The 23,963-nt window shown below is 35.2% G+C and overlaps 3 protein-coding genes across 5 annotated transcripts in view; 2 read left to right on the top strand and 1 right to left on the bottom strand.

The window, feature by feature from the left end:
• Nucleotides 1-8,687, top strand: part of ush (Zinc finger protein ush) — a 157,287-nt gene extending 148,600 nt beyond the window's left edge. For all 3 annotated transcript variants that reach the window (XM_085191519.1, XM_085191511.1, XM_085191525.1), the window contains exons 2-3: nt 3,928-5,828; nt 6,076-8,687. In XM_085191519.1, coding sequence (XP_085047645.1) covers nt 3,928-5,828; nt 6,076-6,459 — 2,285 coding nt within the window. In that variant the 3' untranslated portion in view covers nt 6,460-8,687. The remainder of the gene's footprint in view (nt 1-3,927; nt 5,829-6,075) is intronic.
• fs(2)ltoPP43 (female sterile (2) ltoPP43) lies at nt 7,862-16,132 on the bottom strand. Its single transcript, XM_085191539.1, has 4 exons — nt 15,830-16,132; nt 15,466-15,758; nt 14,638-14,825; nt 7,862-9,324 (listed from the first exon to the last, which is right to left on the bottom strand). Exons 1-4 carry the CDS (start codon nt 15,974-15,976, stop codon nt 9,047-9,049), a joined length of 906 nt encoding a protein of 301 aa, XP_085047665.1. The 5' UTR covers nt 15,977-16,132; the 3' UTR covers nt 7,862-9,046.
• Nucleotides 16,133-16,582: 450 nt separating this feature from the next.
• Nucleotides 16,583-23,961, top strand: MED15 (mediator complex subunit 15). Its single transcript, XM_085191552.1, has 11 exons — nt 16,583-16,809; nt 17,012-17,151; nt 17,628-18,269; nt 18,719-18,901; nt 19,432-19,558; nt 19,789-19,961; nt 20,332-20,492; nt 20,852-20,973; nt 21,395-21,500; nt 21,844-22,082; nt 22,241-23,961. The coding sequence occupies exons 1-11, from the start codon at nt 16,721-16,723 to the stop codon at nt 22,353-22,355; spliced, it is 2,097 nt and encodes a 698-aa protein (XP_085047678.1). The 5' UTR covers nt 16,583-16,720; the 3' UTR covers nt 22,356-23,961.
• The last annotated feature ends 2 nt before the right edge of the window (nt 23,962-23,963 follow it).

Raw genomic sequence — 23,963 nt, forward strand, 5'->3', positions numbered from 1 at the left:
TGTTTTTTCACGATTTCATAGCTAATCATAATTTACTTTAATAAAGTTACATTACATACAGAATTGAAATAAACTTTAAGATCCCTGAATTGCAGCAAATTTTTTATAAGATTAAAAAAATAATTAATTTCTCCAAGCTGTAAGTCGTATGTAATCTGAAAGGATGTACCAAAACATTTTAAACACTCGCAGCACTCGCGTCCACCATTAAAAGTCAGCTTACAAATAGCGTAACTCGATAGTGGAATCGAACCCGCGATATGCAAATGCGCGTCCGATCGTGACGCACGACGTCCGGACACTTGCCGAGATCAGCGCGATGATAGACAGCTTTTATCACAATACGCGGTGACATTCAGCTGAAGAAATGTTTTGTATGGTTTGCCGATTTCGAGGAACGGTGGAAGAGCTTGGCTTGGAATTTCTTTTTTAATCTATTTACATATCTAACTATATAGCTTTTACCTCCGACTTTGTTCTCGTGTTTGTAAGTGTTGCGTATGTGTACGTTTTTATAAGTATGTTGCATATGAAGTATGCTAGTAGGGAATATTTTAAATAAATTAAATTATTTAATTAATATTTGTTCAATTAATTCCAAGCTGAACACCACACATAAAGATAGGCAGAAAGGACCTGGGAACCTAAGATTCAGATTCCAGTTCTCATTAAGACACTTCCATTCCTCACTTCGTGCTGAATTCTGGAAGTATTGCATGTTGAGCGACGATACTTAACGCCGCACACATATATTTTCAACACACCAAAAAAAACTGATAGACTAACACATCTCTATACAAATACACGTGTTAAATCCATTTATAAGATACATCAATCACGCTGAAGGTACTTTATAATTGATTCTATTAGTAATAATCTCAAAAGTTTCTTAAAATTTAAATTTTAAATTAGATTAACGTATGGTGTATAATATAAATGAGAACATTAGTTAATAGATAATGTTATAAACCTTACATTTACATTTAAATGCGTTCAAGCTACATATTAGAAATACATAAATCTTTCGGATTAAATAAAAGAAGGGCTAAGGCTCTAACTGGCTTCCTTATAAGGAAGCATATAAGAGATATTTTATTTGATTGTTTTTCCAGATTCATACATGTTAAAACACTTCATTCCCCGCGCACTTCACGATTTTCTAAACATTAGGTGTTGGGTGGCGAAACTAAATGTCATGCTTTATCTTTTTACTAGAACGAGAAGAAAAAAAAAATTGACCGATTGGAAATCGAACCCACAACCATCGTGTTTTACAGTCAAACGATGTGCCTCAGTTGATATATAAACATAATCTAAATTCCAAACCATATAAATATCTTTTGAACAAGTTGCAAATCATTCCAATGGCATTTCAAACCTCCCTATTACTACAACTTTTCCATAGAACTACACTAGTTAACTTACCTTAATAACTTTAAATAACTATGTTAACTAAATGCCTCGGCGTTAAACGCAATATAAATTAGCTGCAAGTGGTAACATTTACACAATCTGTTTGGCTCGTGTGTATCGCAGGTCGATACTGGCATTAAAAGCCATCACTATCGGTTTACGCGATCAATTCTGTGTTCATTTAAAACTGTAGGGTTTGGTGCTACTTTATACTATAATAATACTGATTAATTTAAATTTAATTATTTTAGATATTTATAATATATTATTGGTAAAAATAAATCAAATTTACACAGACAAATAGATATTGTCAGTTATTGGACAAATAACACTACAGATAATCTATATAATGAAAACCTGCTCAATTAATGATTAAAATAAACAGATTAAAAAACACATTTTGACATTTCTTTTATATTTTTTCATTTTATAACTTCTTAAATAAAATTTTTAAATATAATTATTATTACTATTATCTGTATAATATCGACTATTGATTAACATTATTAAAATCTCAATAATAAAAACAAAAAGTAAAATGAACATAGTAACATTTATATTAATTAAATATAAATATTTCAATATACGATATCACAGGTAATGGTATCAGATATGGTATTCTAGGTGATCGGTCTCCCGCGTCACAGCACAGATCTCTATCGCGTCGATTGTGACTGCCTCGATGCACGACTATTTTAATTGGGCTCCGATCTTTGATCAGATAAATGAAAGGACAAGATGGCGGCTTTGTTTTTTTTTATGGACATGTAGGCACGTGTTCGGTGTTTGTTCGAGTTATAGAATTTTGAATGGTCGTTTAATGGTGATGGCCTGTACAAGACAGGCGTTAGATAGTTGATGTGGTGATTTACATTTGGTATTTTAGTTGTTTTAATATATTCACTTTTTTATATATATTTTTTTACTTTTCCGTGAAAATTAATAGTTACCAAGTTATAGTTGCAAAGTTCAGTTGTTAGCATAGAATAAATAACCCGTTCATACAAAGTATTAACTTAACATAATTACTAAATTTCAAAGAACTGGGAACCTAATGGTAAATTCTGCTCCCGATTCCGACAACTTTTTTTAGGGCAATGCGTGTTGAACTCAACGCCGTGCTTTGAATTGTTACCAGAGCGACAAAATTAAAATATTAAATATTTCATATCAGTAAAAGTCGAACCCACAACCGTCTTGTTTACTATCGGTTGCTTGTGCCCGTGCGCCATGACGGCCTAATAATTACGTTACACAAATAAATATCTTTTAACATTTAATCCTTCCGTGTATAACTCAAGCCTTTGTGGCGTACATGAGATGACAAGAACTAAAAGGACAAATCACATACAGTATACTTCCTCTAACGTTCGCTCAAAGCAATGCGGGTACTTATACGAAAGCTTGATACAATATGGTAATGTTAGATTCGTGCTAGCACTCTCATATAAAAGCCATTTTAACCACATTATTTGACGTGTCTATAAAGACAAAAGGATACTGATAAATATCATTTAACGAATCGACATTCGGTTTCGCAAAAGTTGTTTAAACGACACCAAGTCACGCCATCTATCTGATTGAACATTCAACCTTTTTTAACAATCACAACTTATAACTTACTTAAGGAGAAACGGGAGCTCGAACGCAACTAACGAACTGCGATAACTGGCGTTCGGTATGACGCTAACATTAAACTGCCAGATAAATCGAGCTGGAGTGAACCAATCGCACGTCACTGCGGAATCGCAGCGGCCAATCGAAATGCGCTGTTACTAGGATAGCGTGACCCGAACGCAATCCGATTCGAATTGCATTCGTTACCGCCAGATGGCGGTGCGCGGGCTCCAATCGTCGCGTCCATCTCGCTGTCGTGCCCATATAATGATCTTCACAGGGGCAGGAGAATGAAGTTGAGCCTCTCATTAATTGGCGTTTTGAGCTGAGATCGCTGCGCGAAAGATAGGTTAATTCCTCGCCCGGTCGAGATCGTTGTCGCTCAAAAAGGAAGGAGAGCGAGCGTTTTCTGGAAATCAGATCCAATTACAACGAGCCCCGTTAACTTTTTGTTCTGTTTGGTCGACGGTCGAAGGTGTACTCACGCGCAGTATTGACAGACGATGGCTATGCGACCAGTTAAAACTAATTATTTTATTTCCCGGATGCACGGAAATGTTAGTAGGACCTTACATTGCTCGCATAACTAAAAATCCTATACCCCACCCACGCGAAAAATTTACATACCGCGAGCACGTCTCAATTAGGAGCGCTAATGTATGCCTCGACCGAAGCCCTGATCTGTCTGACGTCGACAGATAGTGAGTGAAACGTGACGAGTGACGACTATCAGGAGAAAACCACTGCCAATTTTGCATCGCTTCGCTATTAACAACGCTAACAGCAACTGATACTGTTGATTTCTTTTAATTTTTGTACCTTCTCAGACTTATATATTTATCGTAATTAAAAGAATTTAGACTGAGAGAGACTCATATAATTTTATTTAATTTTCAGGTGAGGACGAGGAATGGGGAAACGAGAGCGAGGCGATGCCTGGAGAACCTCGCACGCCAAGCTCTGGCGGAGAGCGACCAGCCTCTAGCGGAGGCGCCTCACCTGCTTCAGAAGGCTCTGTTGCTGCTTCTCCACCACGCCTACGGCTCAATGCCAGTCTAGCCACTGATCCGGCGCTTGCACCACAAGCCACGTCTTTAAAACATGAACCTCCGTCGCCATCGCCGCCTCCGCCTCCTCCACAGCCGCGAGATTATGGCTTAGCGCTGACAGCAGCTAATTTCTCTGCACTATTTCCAGCAGCTGCAGTAGCAACTACTCCACCTGGTTATATGTGTAAACCATGCGGTATACGTTATTCTTCGTTGAGTACTCTTCAAGCACATCAAGAACACTATTGTTCAAAACGTAGAACAAAACCTGATGGGACAGAAGCAACAACGGACGTAGCGGCTGATGATTCTAGTGGAGACTCTAAAACTCCCCGACCACCTGGCAAACAATTCGCTTGTACTTATTGTTCATACAGTGCTGACAAAAAACTTAGTTTAAATCGACATATGCGAATGCATTCTTCTTCACCAGTCAGCAGCGGAACTCCCGTACCGCCACCTACTTCAAATGGTGAAAGTATAGAAGGGCAACCTGCCCAAGAACGTTATTGTATGGATTGTGATATTCATTTTACGTCAGTTAAAACATATCGCGCTCATAAAGCTCATTACTGTAATACAAGACAAGTAGTCAAACAAGTTTTAGCTGCCGCTAGGACAGGATCTGCCACGTCAGGATCTGCACCACCTTCACCAGGAACGACTCCTCCGGCCCAAAGTCAATATGCATTAGCACTACCAACAAATCCAATTCTAATAGTTCCATATTCAATATTGCAAGGTGCTAGTAGACTTCCAGGCGCTACATTGCCGGATCCAGATACACCTTGCTTTTTGTTACCGAATGGAACTCTTCAACCTATTAGCCGAGCGTTGCCAAATATAAATACAGAAGTAAAAGAACCTGAAGTTTTAAAATCAGCCAATAGACCTCGTGAACCGTCGCGAGATGGTGCTACGCCTTTAGATCTGAGTGTTCGACGTACCCCCGAATCTGTAACAACAGATGAACATGAGAAAGAAAATAGAATGCGTTCAACTACTCCAGAGCAAATAGTTTGCGCTCCATCATTGCCAGGCTCCCCTGGAACACCGTCGCCTTCAAGAAGATCTTCATCACCCAGTGGAGAAAGTTCTCCTAAGCGTCGCCGTCGTAATTCAAGAGGACCAACCCCCAAACCATGTATACCATCTCCTCCTGAAGAAAAATTTAACCCAGTCGTACCTCCTCCAATCATGCCACCTGCTTTAGCCCTTCGATTAGCTTCAGAAATACCTGTAACGGCGGCAACCCCTCAAGTGTTAGTGAAGCAAGGAGTCTCGAAATGCATAGAATGCAACATAGTCTTCTGTAAATTCGAAAATTATCGCATTCACAAACGGCATTACTGTTCGGCCGGTGGAGGCGAGGAGAGGGCTAGTCCCGCCCCACCCGAGCCTGGACCGCCTCCACAGTATCGACAATTAATATGTTTGGCGTGTGGAATAAACTTTAGCTCAATAGACAATTTGACAACCCATCAATTATATTACTGCACGAAGCGGGAGACGCGTTCGCCACGTAGTCTACCGGAAGCGCCCCGGCCTTCGTCAGGGTCGGATGGCGGGTGGAAATGTCCATGTTGTGACGTGGTGTCACCAACCGCAGCAGCCGCGCAGCGCCACATGGAGTCTCATGCTGGAGTCAAGGCGTTTCGTTGCACGATCTGCCGGTACAGGGGAAACACGCTGAGAGGCATGCGGACGCACATACGCATGCATTTTCGTGAAAAACCTGCAGATCTACAGGTTGGTATAATTTATTAATTAAATTATTATTTCAAATACTGCTTTAATAAGCATATAATCATACATGATTTTTAATACGACTTCCAGCATTTTATACTAAATGGCCTGTGTTAATACTTAAGGTCACGGCATTTTTCGTAATGATCAGATATTAAAGTTGAATTTATGTAATTTAAAACTATCAAGCAATTGCAAATTTAAAAACATTAAAACATTGTTAATATAGAATAATCTTTCGTGATTTCAGGAGGAGAGCTACATCTCATGCGTGCTCGAAGAAGACAACAGGGAGACTACATCACCTAGCCCAGCAGTTGGGGACCGGGTCCACAAATGTGGGTCTTGCGCGTACACTTCCACTTACCGTGGCAACGTTGTGCGACATGCGCGCCTTGTCCACGCTACTGAGGAACCTGAACCTGAAGAACAGACCTCGCCAATACCAGCGGTCGACATTAAGAAAGAACCAGAGACTGAAGAAGACACCCCTAACTTCTGCAAGTCGTGTAACATACCGTTTAAATACGTGAACACGTATAAAGCACACAAGCAGTTCTACTGCACCGCGAACCAAGACGCCGCCGCTAATAACAACGTGCCAGCCAGAGTCAACGACGCTCCTGTCGTATGAAAATACTTTAGAAAGTTTCAGCGGCCTTTAGTAAACTACTATTAATATTCTGAAATAGTAAAACCTTATAAATATTTAACTCTACCTATCTATTAATATTAAAGAGTCACGATAAGGCTGCTGTTCTCTCGATCCTTAGCTTACTCCGCTTAAGAGCGTTTTTTAATTAAAAAAATAAGTGTATAACTCGTTTTCTGGATTATAAAAAATATGTGCAATAATTAAACATAAAAATGTAATTCGATATAAGACACTTGTACTGCATATCAAAGCCAAATTGACGTTTTGATATTAAATGCGTTCAATGTGAAAGAAATCTCGGCTAATGTAAATATAGCCATAGGCGTGGCTACTTTTTTTAAATAATAGATACATAGATTAATATCCTTTGTATCGTATAAAGTTTCACGGGAAAATAAACAGACCGACTTTTAAATTTATGTGTTTTACGTTTATTCTATATTAATTTGTAATTATAATTTTAAGTTAAACTTATGTAATTTTAAACACACTTCAGCATACTTTAAGTCACTTTATACTTCTAGCGACGCCTATGATTAGAGCCCTTATTAAGATTTTGTTATATTATAAATATTGTTATGTAAAAAAAAGTTAACCTTCTTCGTCATTGTATTAGTATACGTTAAAATACCAAATTGTAAATATATGTAAAGATATTATTGCAAACTAATTAAATTTTATTACCATTTGTTCTAAGTGATTGTTCTTTCTTTGTTGTTAATTTTTTTTATTATTGATAATAATTACATTTAAATGAATTATATAATATAATCTTGCTAAGCAAATAAATGCTCATTCCGTTATTAACCAGTGTTTTTCAAAAAAATATGAATGGCGCTACATAATATAAATATATTTGCAATATTTTTTCTTTTATTGTGTTTTCTGTTTATTTTTCTTATTAAATTTATATTGATTATTTTATATCTAACGTAATATCCGATAACTGTTCTAAAATTTTGTTTCGCTGCTAATGTAGTGTCATTTGTACACTCTTGATATGATAAGAAGTTTGTTATATTTTTATTATCTGCATTAAAAGAAAATTTATTATTTTCAAGTCATATAATTTAATGACATTAATTTTTAATACCATACAAAAGTTTTTACACAGTAAAATCAAATTTCAAATGCATATTGTAAGGTTAGTACGTTTAATAAACACTGGCATGTTATTCCATTAGTTACATATAAATTATTATACTAGCACTGCAATATAATGTATAATATATTGGTAAAATTAAAGAAAAATAATGTCTTCTATTAAGAAAACGCGAAATACCATGTTTTGTCAATGCCAAAGCATCGCTAGATTATCGTAATTTGCATTTATAGGTATCTCACTAATTATAATTGTAGAATTAAGAAATTACAAGACTTATTCCGTTAATATGAATGTATTGTGTTTGTCTGTACATTGGAATAAGTCTAGAGTTTTCACTTTCGGATAAATGGCCGTGTCCATTTGGATTTAAACGTAACGTAATTTTGTGGTTAAGTCGTCGACAAGTACTTGAATACGGATCATATATTATCTGTATCTCATAATACTTTTTGTCTGTTATAATAAAATACATTGACTTCCATAAACTATAAAATACGACCATTAAATCCTCTATAAGGAAAATATTCTCTAATTAATGTTAAAACATAAAATGTCTCCGACTTAACCATGCATACCTACGTAAAATTAACATGACATTTCAATAAATCAACATAGCATCTGATGTGACGTGCCATAATCAGTGTTTAATGTAAACAAAATAGATTTAAATGTTAACGTGATGTTCTCGAATAAACTTATGGCTTAAATTTAATATATCGCATTTTGAAAATTAAGCTGCCTACTTCGCGAAATTGCTTTTTAGTTTACTAAATTCCATTACAAATATTATAAAGGTATCTACAGATGGATTCGTACATTAGTTTAAGTAAGTTATTATGAAAATATATTAAATTGAAAAGGAATACTTCTAATTTCTATAATAAATATTAATTAGCTTAATTTTCAAGATGTGAATGATGTGATATAACAAAATAGCATGTCAACGCGCCTAGCGACGGCCAAATATTAGTGTTGAATGAAATATGCCACATTGTAATGTATTTGTAACCATAGTACGTTTTAAAGTGATACATGCGATACGCGATGTACGCGTACATTGATATTGTAAAATACGCCAGACAATAAATTATTATTTATCACATATCTTTATTTTGTTATCCATCTATATCCTATTTACTTTTTTTTTTGGGTTCACACTTGCTCTGCATATGGCAGAGTAGATTTATAAAAAAACCTTGCGTAAAGAAAATAAAGATGTAACTGGCTTTTTTGAATATGGCATAAATGACAAAGTTAATTTTACCAGTCTGGGACAACCACAATAATTAAAAGTCTAATCTAATCAGCTTCACGCATATTTCTTTTAATAAAAAAGAGATCCATGGCACCTATTTGGTACCAAATTATTTCAGTTCTTATAATAAAAAAAATAATAAATTATTATTCCCAAAATATATTTACATTAACATTTATAAATCAATTCTATAAACCAAACATAAATCAATCTGGGTCAGAACAATCAGATTCATATTGTTCCCTAAACTGCTCACTATCCTCCTCCTGGCCATAGTAAAAGCCATCATCACTATCATCCTTGTAACCATCGTCTGGTGTACAATGGACATAGTTCCTGCTATCAGATAAGTCAGGTTGTTCAGAAAGAACCCTTGCTTTATATTTAGCATATGCTGCCCCATATCTTTTAACATCTTCATTAAATAGGTCCGGTGGTTCATCATATACTTTTTCTTCATCTACATCACTTGAGAGATCATCTTCTGTAAGAAAAGAAAGACAACTCTTATATCATGACTCAAAAATTTTAAGCATATATTTTTCTGTATATAATAGGGTAAGGACAAAGAACATAGTGACAAACACATCATTCTTCTCTTTCAAAATTTTATATATTACTTAGTACTATAATTTATCTTTCTAATGTGACAAAAGGATTAATTAAAAATAATCATAGTTAAAGTGAGATATTTGAAAGGTATTAATTTGACTGTCCCTTATTCGAAGCTTATTAAACGAGATAGGCACTACGTTTCCCGCCTGTACTTCCTTCTTAGGCCACGCCTTTTTCCCCTGACGTCACTTCCACTTGGCAGCCCCTTCCTTTTGACAGCCGTGGGTAAAAATATTCATTGGCGTTTTATTTTCCCGCCGAGTCGGTCGTCGTCCGAGTACGTATTCCGACTCTTCGAAAATTATACAAGTAAGTTTTTACATTATTATAATAATGTATATTTTTTCTTTTCATTTCACATTTCATTTATCAAATGTTTAGTTGAATAGTGAAATTATATGGCTAAGTAGGCCGATATAATTTGTTAATCTACCTTCACATTTTTAAATATTAACGTATTCTATTAACGTTTTACTTTCGTAAATGTTAACGGTTTTGTTTCATGTAACTAATTGATAAATTTAATAAAAGTTAATGGTTCTCTCATCTTTTTCGGAGGATAGTGTTTCTTTTTTGTGTATTGGAATTTAGCATGGAAAACAATGTAGTGTCCGTGGTTCCGCGAACTTCTTTCTCACCGAATCAGCAGCGGCGGAGGTCCTTAAGTTCAAGTAGTTCTTCGTCGTCAAATGATTCGAAGAGTAAGCACCGTAGAAATATAAAGAATAGAATGTGGGAAGATCGTGTTCCAAAGAAATCGCCATTGTCACGTGAGTGCAGATTTTAATGATCGTGTCACATCGCTTATGGCAAGGTACGCTTATACTGTATCGATGATGAGATCGTTCATGAAAATTCTAGAAGATCTGTTAATTGTAAGAATGATTTGACTCTCTCTTTTGAAATCCTTTAATTCCTAAGGCTTCAACGGCCTTCAATGCTTATTGATCATCCACATTTGGATAAAGATGATGTCAGATACGCGGACTGTCAATAAATTGTACAATTTTTCTCCGGGCTTTACGGAACTTGAAACAGGTTCTTATGAAACCCCTCGGAATCTCAATCACGCCGACAAGACATATGCTGCCTTAAGCATGTATATATTTTAAGCAAATGGAAGCTTTACAAAATGGTTTACGGGATCCACTGTCGTGGGCGAAAGATTGCGTCCTGTCGAACTATGACGTTTAAATAAGCGCTCTTTGCTCATCTGGCGTTATTCATAAAAGCTCTACAGATCTAAATCAATTAATCTGTGGCCGTCGGCTGAGGATTTGGCTGCTAAATCCGGTCTTCGCAAGGTTCCTCGTCAGCTACTAATTTTTTCAGCGCAGAAAAGTTTACTGTAGTTTAGAACGTGCTGGTGGAATTAAAAAGTGTTTTTGGCCTGTCCAGAAAACAAATGTGACTTCTGCCTCGCAGGCAGTCCTAAAAAAGTCACACGGCCCCTCGCAGGGGCCCAATCGAAATTTTTAGCTCTCGCAGGGTTTAGCTTGGTGTAACCGCAGTTACCCGCATCCACTTTGCTCTCATGCAGCCCCTCCGCAAGGTGGTTGTCAAGTTACCAGCTACATGCTACCTTGTTGCTCATTTCAATTCGGCCGCAATTTTCAAAGTTGTTATAAGGGAAGTTCCCTTCGACAAAACACGAGACAACGTGATCAAAGTAAGGTTGGACAAAAACGACCGTTATCACCGTCTCCTCAAAGTAAAGACAATAAAAGTCTGACTTTCTGACTTAGTTTCTGGCGCAGTGTCGGGATCAATGAGCTTGTCTAGGGGCTCCGAACCTAGTCCTAAAAATAATATTGAGGTATCGCATACCTTTCAATCACCTCTGGTGTACCTCGGTACCTCAAAATGACACGTGCCCGAATCAATTAACATGATTCAGATCATAAGCAAGATGAAAGCGCTCTCCAAGCTTTCTATCGTTAATGTTTCTGGTTCCAAAAGCAACGGCTCATATCGACCAATTTTCATTTTAAAGGCTTTAAGACAATATGTCATAACGCGCTATTTCAAGCTCGTAAATGTTCAGCACATATGAGATTTCCTACAACCGAAAGATTGGTTGTTCAAAATAGACATCTCACAAGCCTATTTTCACCTTCCTATTGGGTAAAGTCCCACGAGATTTCTGCGTCTCTATTATCCCGAGGATCCCCTGGAGATGACCTGCTTACCATTTGGGCTGAGTATAACACAAACGTTTGCAGCAATAACGAATTGGATAACTCAAATTCTCAGAGAGCAAGCAATAAGAATTATCGTCTACTGGGCGATTTTCTGTCAGCCAACCAGGACAAAAACATCCTACAGGAGCATGTGCAGAAAATGATAGTTTTTCTAAAGAAACTAGGATGGGTGATAAATTTCGAAAAATTATCCAAGGTTGCAGAGAAGAGCTTAGTGTTTTTGGGGATTCATTGGAATCCCTGGCCAAACAGTGTCTACCTGCAGACAAATTACCCCTTTAGTATCAGCAATAAACGAAGTGTTGACGGATCAACGAACAAGCCTCGGAAATCTTCAAAGGTTTGTTAGCCAGTTTGTCGGGAATCTCAATTTTGCCAGTTTGTCGGGATTCTCAATTTTGCCAGTACCCAGGGGCAAGCTCAACTATCGCGCACTTCTGAAATTTTTGAGCAAAATTTTATAGCTATGAACTAAAATACTTCACGCTATTCCTTTGACTGGAATGGAAAATCTGCTTTGGTGGCTACAAAATTGCAGGCGGTCAACATTTATTCATTTCGATCCACCCCATCATTTTCTCACTACCGATGCGTTGGATGTGGCATGGGGAGCCTGCCTAAACAATATAACTCTTGCCGGTTTATGGTTACAAACAAAGCGCCGTCTCCATTGAAATCAAAAATCAATCACGCTGATGGATTATCAAGGATGCAAGAGAGACCCGAGTGGCAATTGACATACGATTGCACGGACAGAATTTTCATAAATGGGAAATTCCATTTATAGACCTGTTCGCATTCAGTCGAGCTCATGTAGTGACTAATTACGTCTCACTGGATCTTAACGTCGATCAGGCTTGGTGTACTTTTCATGAGGCGTTTTTTCCCGGACTTGGAACTTTAATCTAGTGTGGTTATCCCACCGTTTTTCTTATTCCCAAGATACTCTGTCATCTATCCAGGCTCATGGAATCTATTCTTTTATAGTCCCTCGACGGAGACGGATATCTTGGCACCCGGATGTCAAAGCTCATGCCCTAGCAGGACCATGCATGATTCCTCGCCTTGACAAAGTTCTCGTAGACAGGATCACAAGCTTACCTCCGCCGAAATTGTTCGAAATGACAATGAAGGTCTGATAGTGTGGCGGTCTGGGGCACTAGATGGAAGGAACTTTAACCAGTTGAAGTTTCTGAGGGAATCTTGGCGTTCATCAACACGTAAGGTCTATCATATCGCGTGGAAACGATAAGATTTCTTAGTGTAGATCTTACAAAATAAATCACCTTAAGTTTTGCTTAAATGGCCAGTGAATTTGCTAGTTTTTTGTCAATCTGCATCATTAATCTTCAAATTATCATATACTTCTGTTTTGCTTCATAAATCGCATCCGAATTCATCATTTCAATTCATCCAAATTTATCAGGTCAACTTAGTTCCCATGAACTTGTAAAGCACATTTTGAAATCAATAGCACGCGTAAGCTATCAGTCATATGAAGGCCCCAATTTGAAATAGAGACAAAACTAATGTTTCCAAGTGCAAAGACATACAGCTGCTCTGCTATTACTTTGTTCAGGAAGAAGAATTCATGACTTGACTTTGTTAACAGTAGGTTCAGACAATTACACCCTTGACGATAATTCTATAGTTTTTTGGCCACCATTTGGGTCATCTGTAATCAAGATGTAAATTATTGGCTAATGATAAGGAAAATGAGAAAATGGACCCCGTTTTCTAGAAAAAAAAATAACAAAATCATTACTTGAAGATCGGAGAAGACTATCGTTTAACCTTTTTATCAATATTGGAGGTGAGCCCAGACCCGCGTCACGTACATTAATAGGCGTTTAGGTCAAATCCTTGTTTAAGGATGCGGGCGTATCAGCTATCTCCGAAAGCATTAGATCTGCGGTTGTTTCTAAAAATTGGTTTTGGTTCGTTTCTAATCATAAATATAGAATCAGTGACATAATTGTTTGATCCTATCATGTGATTGATAAATTTAGATGATTTATATGTTTATTATATTTTGATGATAAATGTATGAATAATTGTAATAAAAAATTCTCATTAAAATGAGAAAGAAATATCTAGTTATACTTTTATAATAACAATTTTTCTTTTTATTTATTTCTCATAAAATTTGCTTTCACTCTAAAGTAAGAGTTCAATGTTTCTGATTTCATATAAAAGTAGATTTGTTAGAATACGCCTTATGACATTTTCTAGTTTATATTGCATTCAATATACCTATACTATGTACTACTCTAGTATTACAGTCTTCGAGTGATCTATACTGCTATCACATTGGCGTTCGTCACTTCCACCAGGCGATAACAAACACGTCTCATTTAATAAGCTTCGAATAAGGGACAGTCAAATTAATAGCAGCGTTTTACCTGAAATAAAACGTTTATTAATTTACTTACCTTATTCGAAGCTTACGATTAATCGCTACCTGGTGTTTACTAAAACGCAATGAATATTTTTACCCACGGCTGTCAAAAGGAAGGGGCTGCCAAGTGGAAGTGACGTCAGGGGAAAAAGGCGTGGCCTAAGAAGGAAGTACAGGCGGGAAACATAGTGCCTATCTCGTTTAATAAGCTTCGAATAAGGTAAGTAAATTAATAAACGTTTTATTTCAGGTAAAACGCTGCTATTAAATTGAAACAAGAAACAAGCATATGACTGTACATGGAATAGATTGAAATATTTAATATTTTCATTTTTTCGATATGGTGTCAAGGCAAAGTGTGACATTGAGTTTAGCCACTGAACATTGCTAACATTGCTAGGAAAATAAGGATCAGTCAAGACTTCCTCTACCTACGCTAATACATGTGGGATATAGAGTGAAGCTGAAAAAAAACGACTATAGAAAATTTGGATCAGAATTGTAATTAAAATTTTTGATCTATACCACATGCATATACCATATGTAAATTACTTATAAGTATGATTTAAATATTATAAATTACCTAAATTGATATTTTCAACAGCCTTAATCATGTCCTCCTCATCAATGCTACTGGGCTCCGAGTCAGGGTAGTCATTCCTCCAGTTGTTTTCTGCATTAGAATCTTCACTATCATCATCATCATCTGATGCAACTAAGCCATTTTCTCTATAGCTGCCTAATACTAAATGTGTTTCATAGTTTTCTATGCTGCAATTTAAAATAAGTCATATTGAAATACAGTAGAATCTTACTTATTGCACTAGTGATGTAGAGATATCAGAGAACCAATTCTATTTTATATAAAAGCACCAAACTATTATTATATTATACACCTGAGCCACAATAGGATTTAGTCTTTCAATATACATTTACTCAGAGCTTAGCTTAGAGTGGTTTATAAATGCCAACCTTCATGTTGTCTTTTGCTCCTATAATTTTGAAGTTAATCCAATATTTATTTTTAATTTTACACTATATCATGCATACAACACCTGTTTCTCATTTTCTGACCAAGTTTTGTCTTCATACCAGAGTGAGGACATGAAAATGATTTATTTCCAAGTCAGAATCAAGGCCACAAATGTTGTGTTAACAGTCAAACACTGTCTACCTGAGCTAGACTGGCCTCAATCAAAAAATTCTCAAAGTTAATTAAGCAGCTATGTAAGCATTACTATGGTTCTTTGATTATGGTGCACCGAACATGCCAGTTGAACACTTTACCGATGTCAAGTTTGTGGAGAAGACATAAAGGAGGTTGTACGATAAAAAAAGAGATAATGCAGCACAATAGGAAAATGCATGTTAAAAAAGAAAATTCTGGTTAAAAATTATGACTACTAGTTACCTTACTAAATTATCCAACATTGATATGTCAAAATCTTCCTTAGCAGAAGTATACAGGTCATATATGTACTTTTCGTTTTGTTTTTCATCTTTTCTTTGTAAATCTACTAAATCAAAATCATCTTGTATGGAATCTCCTTTTAAACCTCTACTACAATTAACAATTTCATAGCGGTTTTCTGTGGCAAAATCTTTTCTTTCTTTCCTAATTTTCTGAATGATATCATTAACATCTGTAGAACGTTTAAGTTTACATATATTATTTGGGACTACACTTTTCACTTGTTCATGTTCCTGTGAATAAACAAGTATAATTGTTTAAACTTGTTTCTTATGAGAATTTGTAATAAAAACAAATTACTAACCTCATTTTCTACACTACCCCTAAATACGAAGAGTGATGGTGAAACTTCTTCAGAATCTGTCTTATAACGTTTGCATACAAGTACTAAAGCGTCTTGAGGGTTATCTTCTAGTCGACGTTTTACTCTTAAAACAGTCGATGTAGCCATTGTAATAGAAAATAAAAGTACTCTTAAAATATGTTATTTTCAATTTATTTTCATTACTTATATATATAACGAAATTTAATTATTTACGATATCGCCCACATTTTCACAGATGACAAACGAGAATTCAAAATACAAATAAATAACAAATCTAAATGTCAAATTTGTAAATTGTAAACTGGTCATTTATAGAATATGCTATAATTGTTGCCTGCCTGATTAATTTTATATATTTATTTCACAAAGTTCTATTAGATTCTATGACTTTAAAGTCAATATTAAATAAAAAATCTAAATATTTGTGGGTATGGTATGGTATGGTATGGTGCACATATGATGTTGATGAAAATATCGTTTATAAATAATATTATGTAAGTTTATTTGTCTAAGATATTATGATATAACGCAAACCTAAAATATGTTGATATGTGTTTGTTTGTTCCTCTTTCTCTGGGTTCACTATCGAAAATCATTGTATATTATGATTTAAAAGCTTTCCTAGTTTTGTGTCTAATCACCCTTTGAAATCTATTCACCTTATTAACTAATATTTTCTTATCTATAATACCTATTTCAATGTCTGTGTTTAAGTTACTTATTTTACGATAATCTGCTGTGGCAGTCTCAGATTTATAGACTGTGGAATCAGTGTTGACGCGATTAAGATTGTAATATTTTTAAATAAGTAAATATATATTGCATTTATTTACTACAATTTTTTTTAAATTGAATAAAAAAAAAATCACTATGGATAATTTAAAACAATTTAATACAATGAGCTCGGATGATAACAATTGGCGAACACAAAGTGTTAGGCAGACCGTAGTTTCTAAGATGTAAGTATACAATAATTGTTTTTCAAAATATTTAAGGACAACAATTTTAAAATATATGAATTACATTGAATTATCGTTCACATAATTTGTGAATAAAATTAGGAAGTAGTATTTAATATAAATTTCTATCACATTTAGTATAAAGTGAATATTATATTTTTGCTAATAAAATTGTCATTTAACTCATTTGTTTTTATTATAGTGAGGAAGTAATACAGAGGTCAGGGATGCAGGTCGCTCGGAACAGCAGTGAAATGGAGAATCATGTATTCTTAAAAGCAAAAACCAGAGAAGAATATATGAACATGGTTGCTAAATTAATTTTACATGTTAGAGAAATGTGTAAGTTTATGTTTTACTTTGCAAATTATTTTATTCAATGTAACACTATCGATTTAAAATTTGTAAAATTTATTGGAACAAATTGTTTCAATAATAAACAAATTGTTCTTATTATTTGTAATTTAGGTGAGTAGAATTTAAACATGAATAGAATCAGAATCAGTTTCATGCTGTATCCTGCACATAACAGGGTAGGCAGAGGGAACCTAGTGTTAAGACACTCTGTTCCCCACTTTCTGCTGAATTCTGAAGGCATTGCGTGTTTAGTCGCAGAACTCGATGCCGCTCTTTGCCTCAACTTAAATATGAGTGAATTAATATTTGCTATATCAAGTCACTTACTATATATTTAGTATTTTAAAATAGTATTTTTTTTTTATTTACATAATATGAAAAAAAATACTGTTTTTCCACACAAATAATTTATAATATTTAATTAGTCAACACTTCTTATAAAACAACAATAAATATTTTAGCTCAACCAAAACAAAATCAAGGTGCACCAAACATGCAGCCTAATCAAAACCAACCAGGACCCAACACGCAAGTACAAAGTCAACCTCAACCACAGCAAGGACCCAGTAGTCAACCCGGCATGGCTACAGACCCCATAAATGCCCTACAAAACATGGCATCCCAGGGCACAAGGAACCAAATGATGAACATGGGTCCAGGGCAAATGCAGCAAGGAGTTATGGGTCCCAACCCTGGAATGGGTGGAATGCAAGGCCAAATGACCCAACAAGGCCCAATTGTGTCACAAGGACAAGCACAAACAGCTACTAATTTGCTACAAACTTTGAATCAGCGACCCCAAATGAATATGCAGTTACAGAATAAACTAGGGGGTTCAATAGGAATGGTACCAAATCAGGGTCAAATGGGGTCTAATATGGTCAGCGGGATGGGCATGGGCAATATGGTCAGTCAGCTACAAAATCAGCTATCAGCACCTGGTATACAAATGATACCGACAATGTCCATGTCGAATAACATGCAAGTGCCAATGACAGGGGCTAACACAATGGTTGGCCAAATGCAATGTAACCAGGTTGTAGGTGGGATGGGTGGGCAAATGGCGCCAAATAATATGCAGGGGCAAATGCCTAATCAAATGGGTGAGTTTTAATTGAGTTTATTAATTTTGCTTAATTAATTTTGTTTCAAAATTTGAAAACAAAACAAACCCTACTCTTGTCCCATAATGGGTTAATAGATTAATATACGAGGTGTGTTCAAAAAGTAAGGTGACTTTGTATTTTTAAGAAAAAATATTTATTTATTTATCAAAAAATAAAAAAATCGATAATCGAAAGTACGTTGCCCGCCAAATTTGAAAAGTCACCTTACTTTTTGAACACACCTCGTATATTTTATGACACAAAATGTCTTTCATTCAGTAGATTTTTTCAACACATTACATCAGCTGATCAACATAAACATATTACACATACAATATGGGGGCAAGGTTGCCATTGCAACCTTGGTGCAGATTATGCCCAGCAAGCAGATTTAAGCCATAATGTATTTGTAAAAATTTATTTCTTTCTCTCTCTTCTTTTTACAGTAACCAACATGTCAAACAACCAGCTGGTTAACATAAACATGTTACAAATGCATCGTGGGGGCAAGGAGGTTGTAATGGGTGCAGGCTATGCCCCGCGTCCGCCACATAACCAATTTTTGAGGCAGAGCCCTTCACCGTCTGCCTCCTCACCTAATATGCCTGGCCCAAGTCCTGTTTCTATGGGTATGTAGATAAATTCTTAATATTATTGACATATTGATGAGTTATTTGTATTGGTGTATTTTTATGTTATGTTATGAAAATCAATTGAACCAAATTTGGGGAACATAGTGTCTTAACACTGGGTTCCCTCTGTTCAATTCGATTCCCACTTGAGGAAATAAAATATTTATTATTTTCATTTTTTTGCACTGGTGTTGAGTGGAGTGCCTTGACATTTGGTTATATCTGTCTGCTTTACTATGCATAGAAAATTAAAAATTATAATAAATTAGTCTGCCCTTATTACCCAAGTATATTACTCTTTTCATCATATAATATCAATTGAGAAATAAAATAAAAAAGCCATTTTTCCTGTTTGAAATTTCGGAAAAATTCTCTCTTTAACCCCCTAACCTACCTACAAACATACATGACAAATTTCAACTTTTTAAGTTGTTAGTTAGTTTTGTCTAGACTTTTTTTCTGTCAGACAATTATGAAGACTTTTATTTATAATCTGTATTATCATAATCTATTTATGAATATTTCAGGTGGTGGAGTCCTAAGCGGAGCTCTATCATCTCCCATGTCAGGTCTTGGTGGTCTTGGAGCATGTACTGGAGGCAGTCCGTCACCATCTGCCAGTCATCATCTTGGTCATCATCCTCAGCAGCAGCGGTGAGAAAACTATGAGAAAATTATTTGACTTTTTAGAACACTATAAGGTAGAGAAAGTATAGCTAAGTATATATTGTCATTTGCCTAAACGGATGAACCGATTTTGAATTCGTTTTTTTTGTTTGAAAGTGACTCAATTAAGCATCCTTAGCCATGATTCAAGAAAATAAATTCAGCAATTTGAAGGCTTTTTGTGACGGGAGTTTTTAATTATCATTATTATTATTTAGTGTAAACATGGGCATGGTAGCGTCCCCATCATCCTCTCTCAACACCCCAGTGGGTGCGGGCGTCGCCTCCCCCGGTGGTGAAGAAGCTGCCTACAGGGAGAAAGTGCGACAGTTGTCTAAATATATAGAACCTTTGAGAAGAATGGTGATGAGGATGGTCAGTGAAGGGGAAAGTAAGTTATTACAGCCCTTTATGTTAAGTATAAGTTTATAGGTTTATGAGTATTTTAAATGTTATAGTTAATTATAGAATTATGAATATATTTTTTTAAGAGGACAGTTCTTTAGTAGGAAGATGTATAGGAACTTATATTTAGGACAGGACATTTATATTGTTTTGTGTTGAGACTATTGTGGCGGCCACACGCTCCTTTTTTTTTATTTTAAATTTATTTTCTTGCTTTAACTTTTTCCTTATCTTGTAATGATACTAATAAAATAGTAACAAAATATTCAATCATCATATTCAGTTATAACTTTACTTTGCTTCAATTGAGACTCGAATTTTAAATTAATTAATACATCAATTTAAAATTACTACAGATGTTGAAAAACTAACAAAAATGAAGAACCTATTAGATATATTATCAAATCCAAACAAACGGATGCCGTTAGAAACTTTGATCAAATGTGAGGTGGTGTTGGAGAAGCTGGACTTCAAGAGGAGTGAGAGTGTCGGTTTGGGGTTGCCGTCGGCGGGAAAGGTAATTAAGGAAAACAAATGTTTTTTTTATACTTTCACGGTGTATCCTGCATATAGCGGGTTAAGGGAACATTGTGTTTAGTCTCTCCATCGATACCATGTTGGCCAAATTAATTATATAATCTACTTTAAATGTAGTTAAATTTAATGTTTTAGATTTATTTTAATCTAAGTACATTTTTCAAGTAATATTCTACACTTAAGGAAAGAAAAAAAATTAAATTATAATTTTTTTACAAAAAAATATTGTATAAATTTGAACAGAGCGGAATTTGAACCTGCGCCACTTGAAAAAAAAGTAAGCCAAGCTATATACAAAATTATTGTTTGTTACATTAAAATTAATTATATTAATTGCAGGAACAAATATGCAATCCATTATTAGAGGTAGTAAACATCTGCCTCCAGTCGCCGCTCGCCAACCACACCCTGAAACGCACGTTCGGCTCCACTCTCGACTCTCTCAACGGACCTGAGATCAAGTTAGTTATGTATTTTTTTACTGACCCATGTAGCAGGGTAGGTAGAGGAAATCTAGGGTTAAGACACACCATTCCCTGTGCATCGCCGAAATATCGAGACATTGGGCATTTTTGAGTGGCAGAACTCAACGCTGCGCTTTTCTTCGTAACCAGAGTGTGGAAAAGAAAATATTAATATTTCATAAACTCACAAAATGTCGCGTTTACAGTTGAACGCTAGTACCCCTGCACCACGTCTGGATTAGTTACCTAGATTTTTTTCCCTGAGCGCGAGTGAATAATGTAGAAAGTTCAAAAAGCCCAAACTCAAGGCAGACACAATTCGTCGATCGTACTATTTTTAGTATGGTCGACCCCTATAGACATTCCATATAAGGTACCTATCACAAAGGTACAAATAAAAAAAATATTTGTCTTCTAGGAATCTTCCAGCGCCACCTCAGAAGATACCAAAATTGGAAGAGCCTGCCCTAGAAATACCAGATGTGTTGCAGGGGGAGATTGCCAGACTTGATTCTAGGTTTAAGGTAATGTTTAAACTTAAATATTTACTTTACGGTGTATCCCACACATAGCAGGGAAGGGGTAGGCAGAGGGAACCTGGGAACTTAGTGTCAAGATACTCCGCCATTCCGTTCCCCACTTTTCACAGAATTCTAGAAGCATGGCAAGTTAAACGGCAGAACTCAACGCCGCGCTTTGCTTTGCTTCATTACCAGATAGAGGCAATAAACATATTAAATATTTCATTTCTTTGAGGAGAAATTGAACCCACAGCATGTCGTGTTTACAGTTGCACAATTGGCCTGATACTTTTTTATTATATCTTTAAATTGCTGTAGGCTTTTACAATTTATATAATTCCCACAGGTGTCCCTAGAGACAATGCAGCTGTCGGGCGGCACGTCCGCCATAGCGCTGACGGCGCAGCTGGACGACGTGCGCCTGCCCTGCGTGCCGGCCGTGCACGTGCGCGTGCCGCGCGACTACCCCGCCGCGCCCCCCTCGCGCACTGCTCCCCGGACGCCCCCCAAGGCACCCGCCGGACTCTCCGCCAGTGACAGCTTCCTCCAAAGGGTGGAGAGAGCCATGGACGCGAGGTGTGCCAGGTTTGTAGTTTAGTTTTTTCTTTTGTTGGAGTTTTTGGGGGTACTTGGCAAACTACATCCTCAGAGAGACTGTATGAAAGGTTTTTCTTTCTAAATATTGAAAGATGAGATGTTAATTCTGAAATAAATATTTAAATTGAATGTTTAAATTTTCACAGATTACCAAAAAGCTGTTCAGTTGGTCAGCTACTGGACGCTTGGGAGATGAGTGTTAGACAAGCTTGTGCGCCGAGCCCCGTCGCCTACACACCTGTACCGGCGTTAGGACTATAAATATATATAAAAAAAAGTGTAAAAGTGAAAGTGTAAAGAAAGTGTTAGAAGTGACTTAGTACAAAGTGTAAATGTGAATATTTAATATAAAGAACACGCAATGCCTCCAGATTTGGCAAAGAGTGGAAAATAGAGTGTCATAACACTAAGTTTCTTCTGCCTACCCAGCTGTGTGCGGGATACATCATGAAGCTAATTTATTTTTTAATGTAAAGAAGGTTGTATTAAAAGTGTTTTAAGTAAAGTGTGGGACATATAAATGTTTAAATGTACATTTACTATAAAAAATGTTAAGTGAATGTTATTGAATGGAGAATGAATAAATTTGACAGTTACAAAGTTAATTTAATGTGAACTGTTTATAATATTTTCAAATTAATTTAGAATATTTTTTTGATTATTTATTGCAGAAAATAATTAGAACGGGGTATAACATATACAAATATGTTATACATTGCTTATAATTCTTACCATTATAAAGCAACAGAAAATAAATATTAGAAAATTTAAATTGAATTTGATAGGGAAATATCTTTGTAATTATCTTAATAAAGAGGCTTATTATAATGAATTACTTTAAAAAAATTGAAGCAAAAATTGTTTGTCTAATTTAAAAATATTTGATGTAAGCTGCGATTAATAAAAATTTGGTATAAAATTTGTTTTATTGTACATGTATATTAGATAATTTAAAAATAACATAAAAAAAAATTATGTGGCGGAAATTTAAATATTCCTACAGAGATGATAACAACATAAATAATGTGACAATTGTATAAGAATTTCGATGTAGCTTGAGTGCCCTTGCAGAGCGCTGGGAGGGATTCCAAGAGGTGTGGGTTGGGGTCTCCCAACATTACAATTTTTACTTGTTCCTAAATATGAAACAGCTTTGAAATATTCCATGAAATAAAAATTTTAAGATATTTTTTTTATTTCTGTGATATTTGGCTGTGATAAGTTAGGGTGTTGCATTGTTTATTAGCTAGCAAAAAATTAAGTTAAATTAATATTTTTAACCATATATGTGAAAGTTAAAGTTAATTTAGCTTATTTCCTATTGCATTTTTCTCTACATTAAACAATATTGATGCCATCAACACGCAAAGACTCATCAATTCATTTATGATAATTAATGTAACCAAGTATCTTATCACTAGGTTCCCAGGTTCTCTCTTCCTATCATCTTGTGAGCAGGATTTACAGCTTGAAGCTGAAAAAGTCATATTCCATAAAATATGTTAAAAGAAAAGAAATAAAAATTTTGTTATTTACAAAATAAAAATTCTTTACTTGTTAATGCAATTTTTAACACTTTAGATTATAAGTGTTAAAAATTGCATATATATTTTAATTTTATGATGTAATCATAATATGTCAGATAGCATAAAAAAAAACAACTAGTAATTTAAGTTTACTTAGTAATAATAATTATAAAAATGAATGAATTAATGAAAATTTGATTTAATTTTATATTATCTAATGTAAAATGACATGATATTTTTATATATCCATATTTTTCTGAACAAAGTGTATTTAGAAATGAAAGTATTTATTTATTGCTAACATGTATAATTTGAATAAATAACAGAAATGATTATTGTACTA

The sequence above is a fragment of the Heliconius melpomene genome, chromosome 1 (assembly GCF_056956725.1).
Source record: "Heliconius melpomene rosina isolate 202511_hmr_F chromosome 1, ASM5695672v1, whole genome shotgun sequence".
NCBI classification, from domain to species: Eukaryota; Metazoa; Arthropoda; class Insecta; order Lepidoptera; family Nymphalidae; genus Heliconius; species Heliconius melpomene.